Source organism: Ochotona princeps, chromosome 25 (assembly GCF_030435755.1).
Source record: "Ochotona princeps isolate mOchPri1 chromosome 25, mOchPri1.hap1, whole genome shotgun sequence".
In the NCBI taxonomy this organism is placed as follows: Eukaryota; Metazoa; Chordata; class Mammalia; order Lagomorpha; family Ochotonidae; genus Ochotona; species Ochotona princeps.
This window is the reverse complement of record NC_080856.1, coordinates 1,682,846-1,704,881: the sequence shown is the minus strand read 5'-3', so window position 1 is coordinate 1,704,881 and position 22,036 is coordinate 1,682,846. Positions and strand designations below refer to the sequence as shown.

The 22,036-nt window shown below is 48.5% G+C and overlaps 1 protein-coding gene across 2 annotated transcripts in view; it reads right to left on the bottom strand.

The window, feature by feature from the left end:
* Positions 1-22,036, bottom strand: part of PLXNA4 (plexin A4) — a 302,382-nt gene that overhangs the window by 94,737 nt on the left and 185,609 nt on the right. Inside the window, exon 4 of one of the 2 annotated variants that reach the window (XM_058654905.1) lies at positions 11,221-11,422. The exons of the other annotated variant lie outside the window; for it this stretch is intronic. Within the exon in view, the coding sequence (XP_058510888.1) occupies positions 11,405-11,422 (18 nt within the window). The 3' untranslated portion in view covers positions 11,221-11,404. Of the gene's footprint in view, positions 1-11,220; positions 11,423-22,036 lie in introns of those variants that run through there. 2 annotated transcript variants of the gene reach the window in all.

Here is a 22,036-nt window from a genome sequence, read left to right as displayed (position 1 = left end):
AATTAAACACAGGGCATTTGCTGCGTTTGCAAACAAACCCACAGGGCGTGGGGCTGAGACAGCAGCAAGGAAACAGACATGACAGTTTGGGGGCAGATAGCATGCCAGAAACGGGGCTCATATTCCGCTGCTTTTCTCTCTTCATCAAGCTGGCTGGGATGCTGCTGCGAATGCGACTCAACCTGCACTGCGTGCGTGGGGCTGGTACAAGGATGCTACTCAAGTGCATGGTGCCACCGCTCTCTGAGCTGTGGTCTGTCCCTCAGGGACCCTGAGCATCCAAGGGGAGAATCAGGGCCCTCACTGAGTGCGAGGAGGGAGTGGAAAGGCAGGAGCCAGGGTCCAGGCCGAGAGACTGCAAGCCAGGTGAGGCATCAGAATCAGCTGCGGAGCTGTCAGACACCCTGCCATGCTGAGCACCTCTTCCCTGGAGGATGGGCTGGGTCGGGGGACAATGCTGATGCTGTTCTGTAGTCCAAGAGGCGTTGCCCCTGGAAGGCTATGGGGCAGACAAGTGGGCGGTGGCCTGCGGAAACACAGGACAGCTGGACACAGTTGCACAATATATGAAGCAATTGTATAGCCACGATTGCCCTTGACCTCCAGCACAACCCAGTGAGGTAACCAGGCCAGAAAGGACAGCCTCCATTTACAGAGGAAGACACAGGTGCACAGAGGTTGAGTGGCTCCAGGACACCGCCACAAGTGGCAGAGCCCTTGAGCACGGAGTTCAGGAGCCAGCGTGTGGCCCAGCTGCTCCCTAACAGGGCAGCTCCCTGTTCCACTGTGGCCTCCAACGGCAGGACCAAGAGGCTGAGGCTCCTGGCAGCGAGCAGTCCGGTGACTGGATTAGGTGCAGAGGCTGTGGCAACCCCAAGCAGTGAGACACCGATGGAGGTAATGTGACCGCACGCAGACTGGGAGAGTGGTCACTAAGCTCATGAGCAAGGCAGGCTAGGAAAGAGGCAGGAACGGAGTTCAAGAAAGTTCTGCAGTGAAATGAACCCCTCTGGGGATTTTTTCCCCAAGAGCTTTATGAAGCACCCCTTGTTTGGCCCTTTGGCCAACATCCTTCCCTGGCAGGGTCTATCCCCCAAACAGATGTCAGCTGGGGTGGATGCTGGGCAGTGGCTCAGCAGGGTCCCTGTTACCCTACAGGAGCCTGAAGAAGATGGCATGCCTGCCTCCATGGTACGCCACCCATTACAGCATTGTTTGTTCGGCTTTGAGACTGCAGATGTTAAGGCTGGCCTGGATCCTGGGGGCAGCTGCTACCAGGAGCTTGTTAGTGAAGCCAATCATATCTTGGAACTCAAGGGACAAGGACATGGAGCAGTAACCAGAGCCTGCAGGTGGGCAACTTAACGGCCGCTGCTCAAGGTCACCACAGTAATGGCCTGTGGGCTGTGGACTGCTCTCTGGGCCATCTAGCCAGCAATGCCAAGGAGACTGTCTGTCCATGCTGTGTGTGTGGGTGCTGGAAGGCCCCGGCCTGCTTTCTGTGCCAGTCGAACCTGACCATGCTTACTCAGCCAAGCCATGGACACTGAGGGGAATCTGCGGTCAGCAGTGGCTTTAATGAAGGCCATACACTGTCTCCAGCTCCAGTACGCCCCTCTGTCCATTGCTCCTCCAAGCAGGGGCCTATGCACCTGGCAAGCCAACAGCTGCCCAGCCCAAAAGGAGGGCTGGGCAGAATGCAGGGCAAAGTTGCCACTGTGAGGCAGCACAGGGGGCTCCCCCTGCAGCAGCCCCTGCTAGCAGCCATCTCCCTTGTCTTCCACTTCACTCTGCTTCACATGGGACGTCGGGCATCTCGCTCACCCCTGCTTCGGTGAGAATGGGCTGGTAACATGCTGTGTCTGTTGGAAGCAGAGCTGGGCCAGGGTGTCAAAACGAGCTTCAGAATTCCTAAAGACAACAGGAGCAGAGCACCCTCTTCAGCTCTCGACCAGGGACCAGTCTCCTGGGCAGGCCTAGGTCCATGACTCTTAGTAGCTGCTGAACTTTGGTCTCCCTATAATTCATGCAGAACCCCCACACCCATTCAGATGGGAAGAGTGACAATGCGAATGCACAAGTGGGCTGCTCTAACCTAGCTCTAGGTCCAAGGAATCACAGAGTTGGATGATGAGTTAAGGGCACCAAATCTGAGCTTTACACTCTCAGTAGCTTTTTACATAAGGTGTTTGTCAGTGTCATCCAACTGGAAAGAACTGGTAGGAACTGGGAACTTCATTCATTGTTGGCAAGTGTGACTTATGAAAGAGTTGATCACAGCATTAAACTGTTTGTGTCCTGTTGCCCAGTTTTCTGCTTGTGAACCATGGTAATCCACTCCTAATTGTGGGAATGAAGAACTGGGGGCTTCTTAATGTTTCTTAGTGGCTTAGCCTCTGGAGAGGGCCCTCCAATGGATGAGAATTGACAGATCTCTGAAGAAGAAACATAGATAACCAACACATGTATGAAAAACCATTCAACCTCACTGGTCATAAGGGAAATGCAAATCAAAGCCACAGTGAGGTACCACTTCCTCCCTGCCAGAAGGGCTAGTATCCAAAAGAGAGCAACAAATGCTGCGAGGATACAGAAAACAACACAGAGATTTTGTAAAAAAAAAAAAAAAAGCAAAAAAGCCTGGAAATGGAACCTCCATATGATCCAGCTATCCCACTACTTGACGGACAAAGACAAGAACACATTCTGTCAGAGACACCTACACTACCACGTTTATCACGACACTGTCCACCTGCACATTTATCATGACATTGTCCATCACCACGTTCAACCAGACACCGCCCACCTGCACCAGCACACTTTTCATGACATTGTCCATTACCACATTCAACCAGACACCGCCCACAACCGCCAACATATGGAATCAACCCAGGCATCCACCCGCAGGATAGACATTGGCATTTACTTGGAATGATTTTGGCAGATGGGGCTGACTAAAAGTGACACCACAAAGGAGAATTTAAACGTGCAAAGAATCATCGCAGAGGTATCTGACTCAGAATCCAAGCACCTGGACCTGAAACCTGCCTGCCACCCACAAGTAACCCTGAAGAAGTCATTTAACCTTTCTTGCATGTTCCACGAAGTAATGGTGCCAGCTTCAGATAGTTGCTGGGCAGGTTTGATGAGAAATTAGGTGGAAAAGCACTTGGGAAATAGCTAGTGCTAAACAGAGGAACGGTATCATTTCATTCACTACCATTGTCCCATTAGCAAAGATAATTTAGAGTTTGCCTGTCTCCAGCGTTCTAGGAAGCATAAATGATAGTAACTATTAACTTCCTGATTCAGTTCTTTCACCACCTTCCATTAAGGCTCCGGAAGAGAAATCATTTTTCTTTATTTCAGTGGCTCATCGTTTCAGGCATCCTGCTACTCCGAGATACCAATCTACGCTACGAAAAAAAGAAAGAAAAGAAAGAAGGAAACACAGATAATAGACCCCAAAGTTACAGAATTGGTTTAATTAAATTGAAAGCTTAGGTGCTTGTGGTAATTGTTGTTAAGGAACCCACATCCCATCAGATCCCAACCCCCTGGGTTCGCTGCCTCTGCTTTGTCTGAGGCAGGTATTAAAATAGTTCCTATCTTCCGGAAGACGAACCCTACAGAGCTCGTTGTGGGGTGACTGTACTTTGTGGAGTGTGGGGAGCAGTGGCAAACGGTTTGCTCCAAGTCTAGCTTTGAGTTTCTTGATTGAGACCTCACTAACGCCTTCTGCTGAAGAGACAACACCTGCTCTTGGTTCAGGCCAGCTGTGGGGAGCGACACCTAAACAAGAGTGTTTGCTTTGGCAATCCCTTGGCTATTTCTGCTCTTACAAAGGTGCTGGATTTCTAACACTACTAAAGCACACACCTTTCTGAGTTCCTCACACTCCTGACCTCCACCACCAGCTCTTTGGGCGCTGTTTTTGGCTATAAGAAATACCTGGTTTGCCTCCTCTGGATGCCGGTGGAGCAACTGGACTCCAGAAGTACATAAAACAGCAAGTCCTCAAATGACACTTAATGCTGAGTACTTAAATAACCAATGCAACAAGAAATGGCAGGCGGAGGGAGCATTTGCTGTGGATGAAAGAGATACAACCATACCATTTGCTTGGCTTCCAACTTTGAGAAGCTCTAGGTCATCTGCCTGATTCACCCTAGCTTGACTGCTTCGCCTTAAACACCATTCCAAAGCATCTGGATCATGACAGCTGAAAATAGTGTCTTCTGTATCATTACCAACGATTTATTGGGGGTAGCTCCAGATCAAGGACCAACTGCTATATCAGAATGGGTCACAGAGATTCCTAAAAGTCAAAAAGAAGCTTCTGGAATCATGACTCATTCTTGAATGGGCAACCAACATCATGAACCAAACCATTATAGACTGGGTTGCAATATGCACAGTATTACATAGGAAGGATCAGGTGGTAGGAGAAGAATGAGGCAGAATACAGGCTTGCATTGCAGGTTTGGCAGAGAACTGAAGCAACAACAGGCCAGATTACAGCAGCAGGTCCTTCCTGGGTAGGATTCCCAACCTATATGTCCTAGAGCAGGGGCAGGTGCACACAGGCCCTGGCAGACAGAAACACGGGTTTGCACCTGATGTAAGTGCCATGCACTGTGAGCCTGCCAGCCATACAAGGGCACAGTAGCATGCTGGACAATAATCCAAGAGCCAGCACCCAAACTCAAAGGAATTGGGAAATGCATAGACGCTCAGAGAAGACCAGAGTAGACAAGGATACATAAGTAGAAGTAAGAGTCGGGAAAACTGTTAGAACAAGAAAAAGTTCGGAATGAGTCAGAGGCAGGAACACCTTGATTCTATCACTGAGGGTCTCAGTACAGCTCACATGCATGACAACCCTGATTTCCTGAGGCTCCCTGGGCTGAAGCCCACACTCAGTGCAGCTCTCAGGATAGGGAGAAGGCTTGGGGAGCAGCAGGGAGTTGGACTCTTACATCTCAACACAACCAATTATCCCAGCCACGTCCGTTTCTCAGACTTGATGCAACTGAAATCTCCAACCTTTGGAAATAGTACCATGCAGTTGGAAGTTCCTGGTGTCTTTTGATTAAACATTGTGCTAGGTAATCACTGTTTTACTTCTCATTCATTTTCACCCCCTTCAGAGTACTGATTGTTGTCTGACATTAGGGCCCCATTTGCTCTTATTAAATTAACAAGCCTACAGAACGCGTAATGATTTAAAACTCATCAAATGTTTGGGAATGATAGCAGCCTAAAGCTTCTCTTCCTTAGAATCCATCTGTGCGTGAAACGTCTCACATGGACTCGCTTGGATTCAGACAGCTTCACCTTGGGAATCAGGCTTTGATTCTTAGCTCATGGGGGGAGTCAGACGCCCGAAGAAGCTCAAGCACTTGAGGACTGGGGTGGTTCCTTTAACCTGTGGAGTGCTGTGCTCCTGCCTACACACTGACCTTCCGACTGCACCAAGTAATTTCCACTTCAGTGCTGGGGCAGGGAGCACTGTACAGCTGTCCAACATTTCCTTCTTCTGTGGAATAACCCGACAGGGCTGCAAAAAGGAGTCGACTTCCACCTGCATGTGAGTCAGCTTGTGCAGGGATGAGGAATCTTTTTTTCCTGTCAAGGGTCATTTGGATATTTACAACACCATTTGCAAGCCATCTACAATCATCAACGTAACATTAGTCTGCTGTAGATTTCTTGAATTCTGAGTCCCACACGTGCTTGCCCTGGCAGGGCCAGACCAGGTGATTTTCTAAGTCTTGTATGGCTCATGGGCTGGACATCTTGGCATCCTGGAGTCCCATATTCTCTGGATATTTTCACATCTGCAGGGTGGTGGTTCCTGTAGCCATGAATGACACAACAACCCCAGTAGGGAACATCTGTGAGAAAACTCCGATTGGCTTCTTCCCACAGTCAGAAAAACTAACCAGATGGACTGAGCAAACGTGAGCAAATTTTAGTAATGAAGTCACCTTGGGTATGTGAGAGCTTATGTCAGGTGTGTCTAAAGGGAGAGCTTTGCAAGGGCCAATGGCTAATGAGAGGAACCCCTGAGGAACAGTCTGCGCAAATCCAGACGTCTCTGAACATATACCCTGGCTCACAGAGCCCTCATCCTGAGAGCAAACCTTGTCTTGATTCACTGTGCCTCTCAACCAGTTAGGAGTTTAGACACAAGTGTCTAGATATTTGCAGAAGCTTCCCAGCATGAGCCACCTGCTGCTGGGCTACATGCTGGAGCCAGGAACCACTTTATGACCATGGGAAGCATCTCATGGTCAGGCCTGTTGATGTTTGTGTTCTGCCTGGACTCACTAGAGGATTGGGGGAACTCAGCTCTCCCATTCTCGGGGTGAGAGAAACACTGTGTATGTGCACTCAGACAAACAAGCCTACGTTGTACAACCATCCCGAAACCCAGAAGGTTTGCAAGCTGAATTCCTTGCTCTTGCATGCTTCTCTGCAGCTTCCAGATGCTAGCCACCAAGAATTAACTCCAGCTGACTTGAATGAGGCAGACTGTCACCTAGGGTAAGGAACTGGGCAGTGGAGAATCCTGCCAAGGCCTGTATTGATTGGCTTGCTTGATTAGTTGGTTAATTGAATATCACTGCTTTCTAATATAATTAAAACAAGATAAATACTGGGGTTTCATCCCGTAAGCAACTGCCATTAGTGATCATGACGCAAACGCTGATTAAAGATGCGATCGACTGGGAGGATAAATTATGAACTCACCAGCCTCGAGTACCACGACATAGTTTACAGGGCTGGAACGGAACTCCCTAACCCATCATGATTGCTCTGGCCTTTTGGGAAAGGGGTTTGTTAAGGGGATGGTCTCTTATCCTCACCCCAGCTCCTTTGTGAAGGGTTGCAGAGGAAAACACACAATGTCACGGAGCCACAGAGACTGTCTTGCTCCTCTTCCTCACCTCCTACAATCCCGATGTCACCCTGCAAATCTCTGTTTCACTCCTTCTAGCTTCATTATTAGATTAAAACTATGGACCATGAAATGCATAGGGCCAATTATTGGAAGCAAGTTGTGTGTAGTTAGTGGGACAGAGGGCTCAGTTACTTAGCGGGTGAGGGGATTACGCTACAGGAACACTAACAGGCCTTCAGCTCGGATGCTCAGTGCAGGTGTCTGTGGGGACAGTGCCAGCTGACAGCTGGAGCCTGCCAGTCTCCTGAGAGATGGGCCCCAGCCCACTGCTCTTTGATGTCACTTGTCACTATTGGTCTGCCAGATGAGTGTGTGATTGTGGAGGCTGGATGAGTCACCTTTCTGGGGTCCTTGTGGATGTCTATAGCAAAAGAGAAAAATCTTTTTGGGTTGTGGACATCTCAGAAAGATGCAGATAGGAAAATACCATCTAAATAAGTATCATTCCATCAGTTTATGTTCTGTATGTCTTGATTTTTATCCATATATGCTGACTGGTGAGCAAGCAATGCAGATTAGAAAAGGAGCCAGAGGATTCTGCTCCTGAGGTCAACAGCAGAATACAGCCATGTCTACAACCAGCCAGTGATCTCAGATGATTTCTTTATTTGAAAGGCAGAGTTATGGGAGCCGGGGCAGGGAGACTTTCCATCTGCTGGCTCATTGCCCAAATGGCCGCAATGTCTAGGACTGGCCCAGCCTGGGACCCTATTTGGGTCTCCCACATGGGTGCAGGGGTGTCTGCTGCTTTCCTAATTGCAGCAGCAGGGGACTGTGTTGAAAACAGAGCAGCTGGCACTCATATGAGATGCTGGCATAGAAGGCAGTGCCCCAACCAACCAACTGCACCACAACACCAGTCAGCTGATGACTGGCCTAGAGTATCTGAAAACCCAGTAAGATGTGGTGGTGCACATGTGGTCCTACTGTCGTAACAACAAAAGCTGGCCTAGTGATGCAACTCTTACACCTTTATTTTTCTTCCTACCAAAAAAACCCCAATTTCTACCCCCTGCCAACTCTTGCCCTATCCCAAAACACATCCCTTCAGTGACTTTATTTTATTTTTTATATTTTCCAAGAGAGTGGCTTCATCTTGTTGTGCTTTTCCCTGAGAGACTGACAGGTTTGGATGAACAGGGATACACTGCTGCGAAGTCTGATATTTTCATGGCCAGAAAGAAGAAAGAATGAGGCAAACAGGGGGGCTGCAGAGGGGAGCAGAGCTGCTCTTGGCACATTACGGGAAGTCAGTACTGAGGCCCCACTTTTAATGGGAAACCACAAGGAAACGTGCTTGAGAGGTTGACAGGAATAATTGTGAGCACCAGTAGGCTCAGAATCCATTCTGTTCACCCTCAGGTTTCCAGGGGCTGAACTCATCTTCCTAAATGATTGTTCAGAGAGAAAATACTACACAGAGACATATGTACACATACATAAACAAGGTAGGGACCTACCATTATAGTTTTACCTTACTGAAAAATAAATGCTTATTAATGTTCATGCCACATACAGAGGCAGCTGCCATGGGCGAGTTTCTTTCACTAGTAATTGCTGTGCCTCAGACTCCTTAAGTTATATGTACCAGGGGATGGCTTCCAAATAAGACCTGGAGAGAGGGACAGGTTCACAGATGATAGCTAAAAATTTCTAGAAATTATAGACCTATTGAGGTTAGACAGACACAGTTATTCAATATATCCCCTGGGGGCTAGAACCATACTTTCCCCCATGGTTCCAAAATTACTCGGCAGTTTCATCAGGGCGAGAGGCATTGAAGCCTGGTAAGTGCAGACTTGAGCTTTTTGCTTAAAATTTAGATGGACTTGTCATCCCAACACTTAGGGAAGATGGCAGTTGACAGTTTGTCCCTTCTCATCAAAGAAGTTGCTTAAATTGTGGGATGGAGGATTGGGAGTAAGAAGGATTTTAATTGCAATGTGTGACACTAGTTATATGTCTTTACCTGCATGAAAACTCAGAAGATCAGTATTGCTAAGAAATCCAGTTTTCAGCAAATCACTTGCAACATAGGGGGAGCTGTCCTTACGCTCTGGTGCTGAAATCCAGATTCACAGATTCTGGGCATCTGCAGTGCCACCAAGATGTGAACTATCATTCCCCCAGCCCCCGGGTCTGACTACATCTACCACTCAATGGTCAATATAAAGCTGAAAGAGTACTTGTCCTGCCATTAGAAAAATATAGGAAAACAGTCGTTGAACCTTTTCCATGTGGTGAATCTGAGTAAAGCTCACTCCTTTATCTGGTTCTTCTTTCCTTCTTTGGCTACCTTCTTCTCCCCCCACACCTGCAATTATGAGAGGTCATGTGAATAGTTAGAGGGGTATAAGCAGACACGGTGAACCAGCCGCTGCACAAAGCACTTGAGTGACAGGGTATGACTGTCCAATCCCTTCTTCTTCCTCCAGCAACAATAACATAGAACACAGTTGAGAGCACACAGTTACAGAAGCAGTTACCCAAATATCCAAGTTTGCATTTGGAAACAATCCTTTCCAGAGAACTGCCAGACCCTTAGTAAACTTTGAACGAATGATAAATAAAATTTTCTGTGTTAAATTCCCTGGAAATGTGAGGCTTATCCTAGACTACCTTGATCAATATGCTGGGTTACTCATTTTGGTGTCTAAAACCCTAGACTATCACGATAAAATCTTATGTTGCTACCAAGCGTGCAGAATAAATATAGAGAGAAGAAAGGAAGTTTATTTACTTGGGAAGAAAAGGAAACTTACCAGGGTTGAATGTTCCCCTATGTGAGGACTTGCATGTGGTAATATTAGCTACGAATGCTACTGCAGTGTTCTGTGGCATAAAAAAGCTTATTTCTGTACTAGCTTTATAAATGGTCACAGAACCCACGTTGGATTTCTGATAAGCAGACTTCCACTGTGTATGAAGAAGCCAACTTAGGTCAGTGTCACTGCCATGAAATGATGGATGTTATCACCAAGCAGGGGTCAAAGAGGACAAGCATTGAACAGAGACCACTGGATATGGTCAAGGGCAGTTCACAGGCCACCTTTCAAACAGAGTAGTTTCACTAGACAGACCAGATCGCAGTGTTGAGGGAAGAGTTAGAGATGAAAAATGAAAACCTAAACCACTCAAAGTGTTTGCTGGTAAAGGAAGGAAATGGGGCTACAGTTAAAAAGAGAAAAGCATACCTCAAATCTGACTGAAGATGGAAGTGAGAGAGCCAGATGACAGTAAAAAGTAAAAGATTAAAAATCATGGACAGAAAATCCCTATGGGCTTGAAGCGGTGGATCTCAGAGCACAGGTTGAAGACACTTGTTGCAGAAAAGTAAAACATCCGGATTTAGAATGGCCCCCTCCTCCACAGTCCTGCTTGGAGAAGCAGCATTTCCATCCAGTTAATTTCTAATGATCAAGAACTGCAGGCCTTTATCTCCTTCAGTCTCCCTGCATTCTGTTGTCACCAAGGTGATTTAAACTCACAAGCATCTCTTAAGCCTATACCTTTGTCTGCATTCCCACAGCCATAAATCATGCCCTTCTTCTAGATGCAGCTGTCATAATCACAGCTTTATTCCTTACCAACCGAGTGACCTCAGATAAAGCACAAAGCTCTCAATTTCTCATCTATAAAATGGAAATAACAGTAACTATTTTTAGCACTGCTGCGAAGATTAAATTAAATGAGTACCTGACACGATGATGACAAAAACTTCTCATTTGTTCTCCCCAACTCCATATTTCCAATTTTTAAAAAATTTGTTTACTCTATTGCCACCAGAATGATCTACCGGCATTCAAGTCGTTGGCAGTGTCACCCCCTGGATAAGCAGTCAAAGATCCCTATTGTTCATGGAGTAAAATGCAAGGTTTGTGTTTGAACACAGCACTTGGGACCAGCACGATATAATTTTTGCCCAGTGCTTCAGCCTTCACCTATCTCAATTTATGTCTCGACAATATGAAACTCCTTGCAGTGTCTCTTAAGACCTCACTACAGTTCAGAGATTTCCTTGACTTGGCAATGCTATTCCTTCTGCCTGCAATGTTCTTTCCCCTATAGTTCCTCTCATACACTATTCATCTCTGAAGCCCAGCCCAGAAGTCGCCCCCTGCAGTGGCTTCTTCCCCACTCCCATCTCCATGCTGTCTTCTTACAACGTATTCACGTCCATTGTCACACTTAACTCATCACAGTCACATCCCGTTTTTCCAATAATTGTGAACTCTTTAAAGGGTGGCCTTGTTTTATGTAACTGCATCTCTTTTCTGGAGAAGTGCCTTGTCCTTGACAGATGCTCCTCAAGTGTTTGGTGAATGAATGTGCTTCTCTGTACAGTGACTAAGACGTGATCAAGCTGTGTGAAGGGTGGAAGGGAAGAAGGTCAACTCCCCCAGGACAACATCTCCACGGAGCAACTCTCATCTACTCTCAGAGATGTCTGGATTTCTGCAGAAAGGGGAGGTGTAGAGATCTAAAATTAGGGAAATAATGTTCACTAAGGTCACGTCTAACACTCTCTAAGTCATGCCTGACTGGTTTTCAACACACACACACACACACACACACACACACACACACACACACACACACACACACACTGTCACTTGTCTCCAGAATAACAGCACAGGCTATCTCAGCCTTGAGAATCACACTCATATTTGTTGACAACTCTCTTGCATACTTCTGAGCTATAAAGGCAGGGATCTCAGTGAGCAATAGGCTCTCCACTACAGTAATCTGCATGCAACTTCAAGCTCTGTGGCCAACAAGATAAAAGATGTGATCAGGGAAATTGAGTGAAATCCTGGAACTCCCTGGTGTGTTCCCCTGCAAAGTCAGTCTGCCAAGAGACCTCAACTTGCATTTGTTCATCTATAAAATGGTGACAATCTGAACTTCCAAGTTTCTCCTTCTCACAAAGTTCCCAAAGATGGGAGGAGCCAGGCTTTAGAAGTGACTGAAGTCCAGAGGAGCCCTTGTGGAGCACCAGGAGCAGAGGAGCTCTCAGGGAGCGCCAGGAGCAGAGGAGCCCTCAGGGAGCGCCAGGAGCAGAGGAGCCCTCAGGGAGCACCAGGAGCAGAGGAGCCCTCAGGGAGCACCAGGAGCAGAGGAGCCCTCAGGGAGCACCAGGAGCAGAGGAGCCCTCAGGGAGCACCAGGAGCAGAGGAGCCCTCAGGGAGCGCCAGGAGCAGAGGAGCCCTCAGGGAGCGCCAGGAGCAGAGGAGCCCTCAGGGAGCGCCAGGAGCAGAGGAGCCCTCAGGGAGCGCCAGGAGCAGAGGAGCCCTGGCCTTCGACACCTGCTGTAGCAGCAAGCAGTGAACCCTGCTGTTTTCTGGGCACCTGGAGAAACACCTCTTTGGGCCTGCAACCAGGCTTCACAGAGTTCAGGCAGAAGAGGCTAAAACAAACCCAGGCTGTTGTTGGAAGAGCTTCCCTTCTTTGCTGGAAGAAGCAGCTATATATTGTTAAAACATTTTAATTACTGACCAATCATTTTAATGGGTTCCAAAGGCTGCCGTGCACATTATCCACTTAGAGATTAATGCTGTGCAGTTGAGTTCTATGCAGAAAAACATCAGGGCCACAGGAACTCCATTATCTAGCCAGAGGCCCCTGTGGTGCTTCCTTGGGGCCACAGAACCTGAGACCTGGTCAGACTGGTGTCCTTGGGGACAGCAACTCTCTACGGGCTCTAAGGAGGAAAGGAGGAGAATAGCCTAGAACATAGACTGTCATAATTGAGTCTGTCTTGATCCCTTAGGAGCCTTGTCACTGTTGAGGGCAGCTTAACTTTTCTGTGTCTTGGTTTCATCTGCTGTGCAGCAAGCCCAAAACTTGGCGTAGCATTGACTGGGAGAAATTTTGCAAACCACTTCTGTGAAAAAGTTTAGTTTCAGAGTATATGTGTATAAATAGCTCTCAAAACTGAACAGCACAGAAACAATCAACTTGCTTATTTTTTAAGTGCAAAATACATGAATGAAGATTTTATTAAAGGAGACACAAATGTGGCAAATAAACAACTGCAAAGATGTTTCACTTTGCTCATCTTCAGGGAAAATGCAAATGAAAACCATGTGAGTGTCGATGAAGGTGAGAAGTCCCATCCACTGCAGGGAAAATGTAAAATGCAGCCAGCTTGGGGAACAATTTGTTGGGTGTCTTAACAGTGCAACCTAACAAGTACACCCTTACACTCATGGAAACACACAAATGAAGCCGATTGCAAGAGCTTTATACACACTCACCAAGAGTGGAAATAACTTAAATGTCATTCAGTTTGTGAATGGATAAACTGAGATACACCCACATGATAGAACGCTGCTTAGCAAGAAAAGCAGCAGCAACATGACTGAGTCTTAACAGCTCTGTGGCGGACCTGTCGTCGTACCATGAGTTAAGCTGTTACCTGTGACACCAGCACCATATGAGTACCTGTTCAAGTCCCTGCTGTTCCACATCCCAGCCAGCTCCCTGCAGAAGTGCCTGGAAAAGCAGCAGAACGTGGCCCTAGTGCTTGGACCCCTGCGTCCATGTGGGAGATCTGGCCTAGCCCTGGCCATTGCAACCATTTCAGGTGTGAACCATCTATCTCTCTTTCTCTCCTCTCCCTCCTCCCTTCTCCTCTCCCTCACAGTCAATCTGATTTTTAAATAATCTTTTCCCCCCTAAATTGCTGTGTTGAGTAAAAGAAGCCACATATGAAGATTACATGTTGTGTGTCATTCCACTTACATATGAAAGTCTAGGAAAAGGAACACTGTGCTAACAAAATGCAGGAATGGGAGACAGGATGAGAAAGTTGACTGCAAAAGGCCACAAAAGAACTGGAGATGGGGTGAGTGGAGGGTGATTCATACGTTTATGTCAGAACAGTAGTAATAATAATGCCATACAATTTCTGCAGTTAAAAAAAACCTTATTTGAATTCAAGAAGAACCTTGGGTTGGCCAGACATACAAAGCAGAACCTCCACTTCATCAGCTGCCTTTGGCTGATGAACAGGAACATGGCCCACCCTCAACTGCCTAAAAAGCAGCTGTCACCAACTCAGTGTACCCATCGGGTGCCAGGCTTTGCCTGCTGGCCGCCCGCCAATGAGCTCTGGGGACTTGGGAGTAAGAAATTATTGACCAGGGACATCCATGGATAAGGCCACCATACATATAGGTGGGGAATGAATTCTGAGGGACACCCAACAAGGGGACTGGTACCTGGTGGTATGGAGGGGAGAGCTTGGAAGATCTATATGGGTCAGATTGATTCACCAACCCACATGGGAATCCTGAGATGGGCTTGTTAGCGCAGAGCATCACTGACCGCCACACGCCCACCCACACAAAAGCTGTGGCTGGGGGCCTGTCTAGCAAAGCTAGATCCCAGTACCTGACTGAGTGTTGGAAAAGGGGACAAGTCACATCAGACAGGGCCATGACACTAACCAGCATGCAAGAGAACCAGGTCCAGGGGTAGATTCTGTGGGGGATAAGTGAGCCCAACCCTGTGGAAATACAAGTCCCACTGGTTAGCTCAAAAGTTGGGGTGATGATGGGCTGAACTAGTTATGAATATGGAACCTGTCAATACTCATGTGTACTGGGGCTGAAAACAGACTGGGCAGGTCCAAGCTGCAGCACCTGCATGGGTATCCTAAAACAGGATGTGGGGTAGGCTGGCCTACAAAATCCACCAGCTCATACAAAGGCCAACATGGAGGGGCAGGCTATGATAGGCAAGGGCTTACCACCTGCTGGTACATGTGAGATCTGGGTCTGGGAACGGGCTGAGTGGGAGAACCTGGGAAACTCCCCTACGGGGCCATAGCTCCCACTGGTGAGCACATGTTCCAGACCTAGGGGCTGGGAAAGCTGGGCAAGGTAGCCCCGTCCGTTGGCAAGTCTGTAGGTTGGCTTTGGAATGGGCGGACTGGGCAGGGCTGAGAAGACCTTAGCCCACTGGCGAGTGCAGAAACCAGGCTGGAGCACAGATCATGCTGGGCTAGTATATCACACCTATTGGTTCACATGAGCCAGGGATGGGAGCAGACTGAGTAGGGCCAGGAAGTAGCACCCTCCAGTGAGAGTTGGGACTGGGGGCTGGCTAGGACAGGCCAGAATGCAGCACCTGAAGGCAAAGGCTAAGACAGATGAGGGGCTATGCCAGGCCGATTCAGAGCAACCACTGGCATGCGTGAGATCTGTGGATGGGAACAAAGGAGACGCCCTGGCTGGGTTGATTCCCAGCGCAAAGGCTAGGGTAGGGGCTGCAATCTGGTCTGGATATGGCTGCAGGGTCCCTCGGCATGGATGTGGACTGGGTCTGGGATGTGCAAGACTGGGCTAGATTCTTGCACCCATTGGTGCTCGTGAGAACCAGGGTGGATGTAAGACGGGCTAGGCTAGGTCTGCCCCTGCTGAGCCAAGCATGAGCTGTGTCTGGGTGTGGACCAGGCTGGGCTGGGTTGTAGCACCAAACAACAAGAACTGGAATGGTTGAGTGCCAGTCAGAAAAGGCCACTGTTCCAGTGGGACAGGAGGTGGACAAAGTGAGGCTGGCCCATGGACTCATCAGTGTGTGTGAGGTATGGCATTGGGAAAGGTTCTGATGGAGGAGCTTGGGGAACTCCTCTGTCAGGACATAGTCCCTGCAGGTGAGTGCAAGAACCAAGATGGGGAGCAGCCCAGACCAGGCCAAAATATGGTACCCACCAGCATAAATTTGGTGCAGGTTGGGGCAGGTCAGGCTGGGTCAGTTCACATCACCCACTGGCAAATCCAAGTGCCAGAATGGAGTGTGGGTCGGGCTGAGTTGGGACACAACGCCAGCCAGTCCACATTAGGGCTGGGACTGGGGGCTGGCAGGGCTGGGTTAGGCTGTAGCCCCCACCAGCATGAACTGAAATTGGGGGTGGGCCTGGCCCAGGCAGGCTACAGCACCCACTGGCAAATGCCAAGGTGACACGGGCTGTGCCAGACTGGGATGTAGCACCCAACCAGCACATGTGAAACCCAGGGAGCACCCCTACTGGGCCATTATCCCACCAGTGAGCATGAGAGCTGGGATGGGACAGACCAGGCCAGGCAGGGCCATGACATCTAATGACCTACGTGTGAGCTGGATCAGGGAAAAGCCAGGCTGGGCTGACTGTACCTTACAGTACATGCATAAGCCGGTGTGGGTGGGTTGGGCTTTGCTGCAGCATCAGCTAGCAGATGCTGGCACAGGGGCAAATTCTGTCAGGTGCAGGCATGGCAAGACAGATGGTGGCACCCGCGGGCACCAGTGTGGACTGGATAGAGGGGCTGGTTGGGATGAACTGGACTTCAATGCCCATTAACATGTATGAAAGCTGAATGGGATGTGGAACAGATGGGACCAGTCTGCCGTACATACTGGCAAGCACAGGAACCAGGGCAGGGGCAGGCCTGGTTGGGGATTGACCTTGAACCCATTGCTTCATGCTCTAACGGCCATCACAGACATGGCTGGGCCAGGCTGAAGCCAGGAGCTTCTTCCAGATTTTCTTAGTAGGACCCAGATACTTGGGCCATTCTGTTCTACCTTCCTAAGCCATCAGACATGGAACAGCCAGATCTTAAACTGGTATGTGTATTGGAAGCTGGCATTGCAAGCAGTGGCTTAATGCGATAGGCTACACCACTGGACCTGATGCTCTCAGTTTGTTTTTACTTAAAGACTTAATTATTATACTTCAAAGTCAGAGACACACAGAGAGAAAAAGAGACACAGACTGTGTGTGTGTGTGTGTGTGTGTGTGTGTGTGTGTGTGTGTGTATGTGTGTGTGAGAGAGAGAGAGAGAGAGAGAGAGAGAGAGAGAGAAAACTCTAATAAAAGAGTTACACACAGAGAGGGAGAGAGATGGGGCGGGAGGCAGGCACTCAAATGATGACACAGACCAGAGCTAGGCCAATCTGAAGCCAGGGGTCAGGAGCTTCTTCTGGGTCTCCACATGGTGCAGAGGCCTAAGGCCTTGGCCATCCTCTGCTGCTTTTCCAGGGCATTAGGAGAGAGCTGGATCAGAAGTGGAGCAACCAGTACATGAACTGGTATCCATAAAACATACCAGTTCTGTAGGTGTAGCCTGCTAAACCACCACACAAGCCCTAACACTTTTTTTTTTTCATAAAATCTATCAATTTTGAACTAAAATATTTTAACCAATTTTGAATTTTGAAAATCATGTATGTCTCATAAATAAAAACTCATCCAAGCAGTAAAGTAATCCCCAAATGACCTCACTCAGATTTCTCCAGGTTTAAGACCACACTGAGGCCGCAGGCTGAGCCGGGTCCAATGCCATTCCGTAGAGGCTCGGCCTTCCTCTAATGTCAGCTCTTCTCTCACATCCCACGGAGCTGTCACACTTCCTGCGTCACCTCCGATTTCTAGCAAAGGCTCCATCCTGCATGGTGCCTGTGGTGCTGACAACTCGGATGAGCACTGGTTAGTCATTTTGTGGACTGTGTGTCAGTCTGGATGTGTCTAAATGTTTCACCTGAGAATGAAGTCACACTGTCAGGACAAGATCACCAAAGTGACATTGTATCCTCCACTGGGCATCTTACCGAGGGCTGCGTGATACTGAGCACACAGGTTACTTGAAGTGACTTTTCTCATTTGTAGTTAATGAACACCCTGCATAAATGCACGTAGGCTGTGCAAATATTTTGTTTTTCCACAAACTGTTGCCCACTCATTTTTTAATCAAGAGGTAGATCTTAATCACAACAATTATCTCTGTAATATAATTTGTAACTTTAATCTCTCCCTTGGCCTTTTGATCTTTTTGTGGTTTTCTAAAAAGATGCACTAATTTATTGGAGAAATAGGTAGAAAGAGAGAGAGAGAAAGAAAGAGAGAAACTTTTATTTGCTGCTGCGCTGTCCAAAGGGCTACAATAGCCAGGACCAGGCCATGCTAAATCTAGGAGCTAGAAACTCTAACCATGTTTCCCAAGTTGGTGACTGAGTGCCAAACACGTGGTCCACCTGTACCGCCTTCCTAGGCAATCAGCAGGGAACAGGACTGGAAGTGGAGCAGCTGGGATGTGAGCCATAGCTCTAGCATGGGATACTGAGTTGCAAGTATTAGCTTAATTCACTTTGCTTTTCATATTTTAAAAGTTCTTGTTTTTTGAAATACAGATTTGGCATCCCTCATCCAAAATTCTTGGGACCAGACGGATTTTGAGTTTTAGATGTCTTTGGATTTGGGAAAATTGACACAAATAAATTATGTTGGAGATGGAACCCAAATCTAACAATGAAAATCATTTATGTATTCATACATACCCTACAAATACAGCCTAAAGGTAACCTTAAATGCATTTTAAACAACTTTGCGCATGAAACAAAGCTTCACAGTGTGGGAAACCCCACTTCTGGCATATGTTGGCTCTCTAAAATTTTTGGTTTAGGGAACATTGTGGATATTGCTCAACTTGAAATTATAGAGTCACACTCCATTACAAAAATTCCCATGTTCCCTTCACCTCAGCATATTATAAAAATCAGTAAGCTGACAATGGCTGAAAATGTGAATGAATTTCTGCATGACTGTATCATGTGTCCACATTCATTTAACCATCACCACAATTACACGGAGCCACCATATAGTAGTCAGCTGTGTGTACCTCAGGTAAAAGAGGAAGGCCAGGAGGCTCCAGAATTTGGCCAGGGTAATATTAAAGATGGGAAACCATTTAGTCTCATCCTTGATGCTTCTGCTATCAAGAGCAGCCAGCTCCTGTGTAACGGTGCAAGCAGGCTAAGGCCCTCAGAAAGTCTGAGAATTTGGTAGGGTGAATCCCATATCAGAGTGCCTGGTTCAAGTCTCAGTTGCCCTGCTTCCCATCAAACTCCCTGTTAATGTGCAGCAGAAGATGGCCCACGTACCTTAGTCCCTGCCACCCCCATGGGAGGCCCCCATGGAGCTCCTGGTTCCTGGTTTCTGCTTTATGGAACTCCAGGCTCCTGGCTTGAAGCTCTAGGGTCACAGAGTTCCAGGTTCATGGAGCTCCAGGTTCCTGGCTCCTGGTTTACGGAGCTCCAGGCTCTTGGCTCCTGGCTCATGGAGCTCCAGGCTCACAAGCTCCAGGCTCATGGAGCTCCAGGCTCTTGGTTCCTGGCTCATAGAGCTGCAGGTACCTGGCTCCAAGTTCTAGGGTCATAGAGTTCTAGGATCATGGAGCTCCAGGCTCATAACTCCTGGTTCATGGAGCTCCAGGCTCTTGGTTCCTGGCTCATAGAGCTGCAGGTACCTGGCTCCAAGCTCTAGGGTCATAGAGTTCTAGGCTCACGGAGCTCCAGGTTCCTGACTCCTGCTTCATGGAGTTCCAGGTTGCTGGCTCTAGGCTCACAAGCTCCAGACTCATGGAGCTCCTGGCTCTTTGCTCCTGATTTACAGAGCTCCAAGCTCTACAGTCACAGAGCTCCAGGCTCCTGCTTTCAGCTGGCCCAGTCTTGGATACTGCATGCATTTGGGGAGTGAGCCAATGGATGGAAGAGCTCTATGTCCGTCTATCTGCCTTTCAGCTAAAGTGAAAACAAATAACCAAGCCAAAGAGGAAAGGCCCGTCCTTTCACACAAACTCCCTAGCTGCTGTCCCACAGGGCGGTCGGCAGGAGAATGACTACCACTGCTTCAGTGCTGTCTGAGCAAGGCCTGAAGCTGCCCACCTGCGCTTCCCTCTTCTCTCTCCGGCCTGACGAGCTCCTGCTGCCTGTGCCCTCCTGCCTCAGGGCCTGGGCACGCCCTCCTCTTTCTGTCTGGAATGTTCTCCTTGCAGACATCCAGCAGACAATTCTTGTGTGCTTTACTGAAGGCATCCTGGGCCACGTCATCTAAACCTGCTTTTCCCCATCTCCCAGTCCTTGGTTTCACTTTGTTTTTTATTTTATTTTACTTATGTGTTGGAAAAACAGAGTTGCAGAGAGAAGAGGGACACAGAAAGAATCTTCCATCTGCTAGTTCACTCCTCAAATGGCCACAAAGGCCCGGGTCAAGCCAGGTAAAGGCCAGCAGAGTATTCTGCATCTGGGTGGCAGGTGCTCAAGCACTTGGATCATGTTCTGATGTCTTGTCAGGTGTAAGAGTATGGAACAGAATTAGAAGTGGAGCAGCCTGGACTGCCTGTGGATTCTGGCTTAGCACACTACGCCACAAGGCAAGCCCACTTGGTTTCACTTTCCCTCTTTCAAGAGATTCTGCACTTAACGCTGGAAGATGTCTTGGTTATTATTCTCTGATGGGCTGTGTGTGTCCCCTCTCTTGTCTGCCCTAGAAGGCAAAGTGCACATATGCACAGGCACTGCTTGTTCCTGTACTGCTGTGTCACAGCTCCCTGCCAAGTACGCGTGAGTAGGGAGTTGCTAAAACCAGCCACAACTCCAGAAGAGGCTGCCTGCCACCTCCCTTCTCATTCTGTTTCCCTGTTTCTTCTCCTGCAGCTCCTTTATGTCTCCTTCCCATCCTGATACACAAGCATTGCGATAAAAAGTGGAGCAGAAGCTAACGGCAGACCCTCAGAGGCCTGCCTGCTCTCCCCATCTGCTCCTCCCTCCCCTCCGTCTCCAGGATCCTTCTCCCGAGGGGCACTTGTGGGAACAATCCCTGGGAAGGAAAGCAAACCTCTCCCCTTCACACCTCTGTGATGCTGCATTTCAGCTTCTGAGAAAGGCTGCTTGCCCACCAGCTTCCTGAGTTAGTTCTGTTCGTATTATCTCCATGTCGTTACTTCTGCATATTTCCATATAGAGGAGAGGCTGATAATTTAGCAGTTATTTCTCCTCTTGCTGGCCAGCCAGGTGGGCTTTCTGAATTCATTCCTGCCCTGGAATAGGGCTGCTGCCTCCCAGATGAGCCCTGCATGTTGGAGTGGGTCCTGATTTTATGGCCAATGGGGGAGAGCATTTCCTGATTTATGAATTGGCATCTGGGGGGAGGTGCTGAGCCCCTGCATGGCTTCATCAAGGGGCGAGCAGCCACATAAATACTCTTGTCACACGACATCATTGCCCTTGTTTTGATTACAAAAATTCTTTGGGGGATGGTGGGATGCGGGGCTTCCAGTGTGAAAGCCGGGGAGGAACGAGTCACTTTCGCCCCTTTCTCCTATAAAACTGGAATGTGTGGGAACCCTCCTGACAGGGCTTTTCAGCTGAGTTGCTCTAATGGCTTCTCTTCTGGGAAAGCCTTCTGAACTTGGGCTTAAAACCAGACGCAAGGTCTTGGGAGGGAATATAGTTTCACAATTTTAACATAGGCCCCAAGTGGGAGTTTTGTCGTTAAAAACTGATCATTTGTGTAAACTCCCCCCATCCCACACACCCTGCTGTGACTCTGAGCATGACGATTCATTTGGGTACACCAAATATTTCTCTGGAATGTGCAGAAAGCATCATGCAGTTCCCATGGCAACCACAAGGCAAGTGTGAGAAGGTCCCCTGCCCTGGGGAGTGGACAGTGCGCTGGGCATCTGCTAGGCCAAGTCAGCGCATCACTACAGGGCTTGGAGGCTCACACAGGGTTTCCCTGGGGAGAGGTGTCAAGGGAGACCCTGAGCTCCCAGAGGCTGAGGGCTGAGCACTCTGTCATAGCCATCCCCAGGGTCTGCTTCCTTCCTCCCCAACCTTGGATTTTGGCACAGATGGAGAAATCACACTGGTTTCTATCAAAGGTCAGAGTTTGTTGCTGAAGAGAGGACACAAGCTGGCTCTCACCTGTTGCTTCACTCCCGCACGCCCACAATGACCAGTGCCCGACCTGGCCAAAGCCAGGAAGAGGGAACTTAACCTGGGTCTCTCATGTGGATCACAGGAACCCAACGTTGTGGCGTTACCACTGCCTCCTGGAGTCTGCATAAACCAGAGACTAGAGTGGAACCTGGAGCCAGAGCTCAGACCTGGACGTCCCAGTACAGCATCCCAGGCAGTATCCCAACACCAGGCCAAACCCCTGAGCTGGGAGTTTATGATTTTAGACTTTGCAGAGGCTCCATGCTCTGCCTCAACTAGGCAACTCTGCGACTGTGGTGTCAA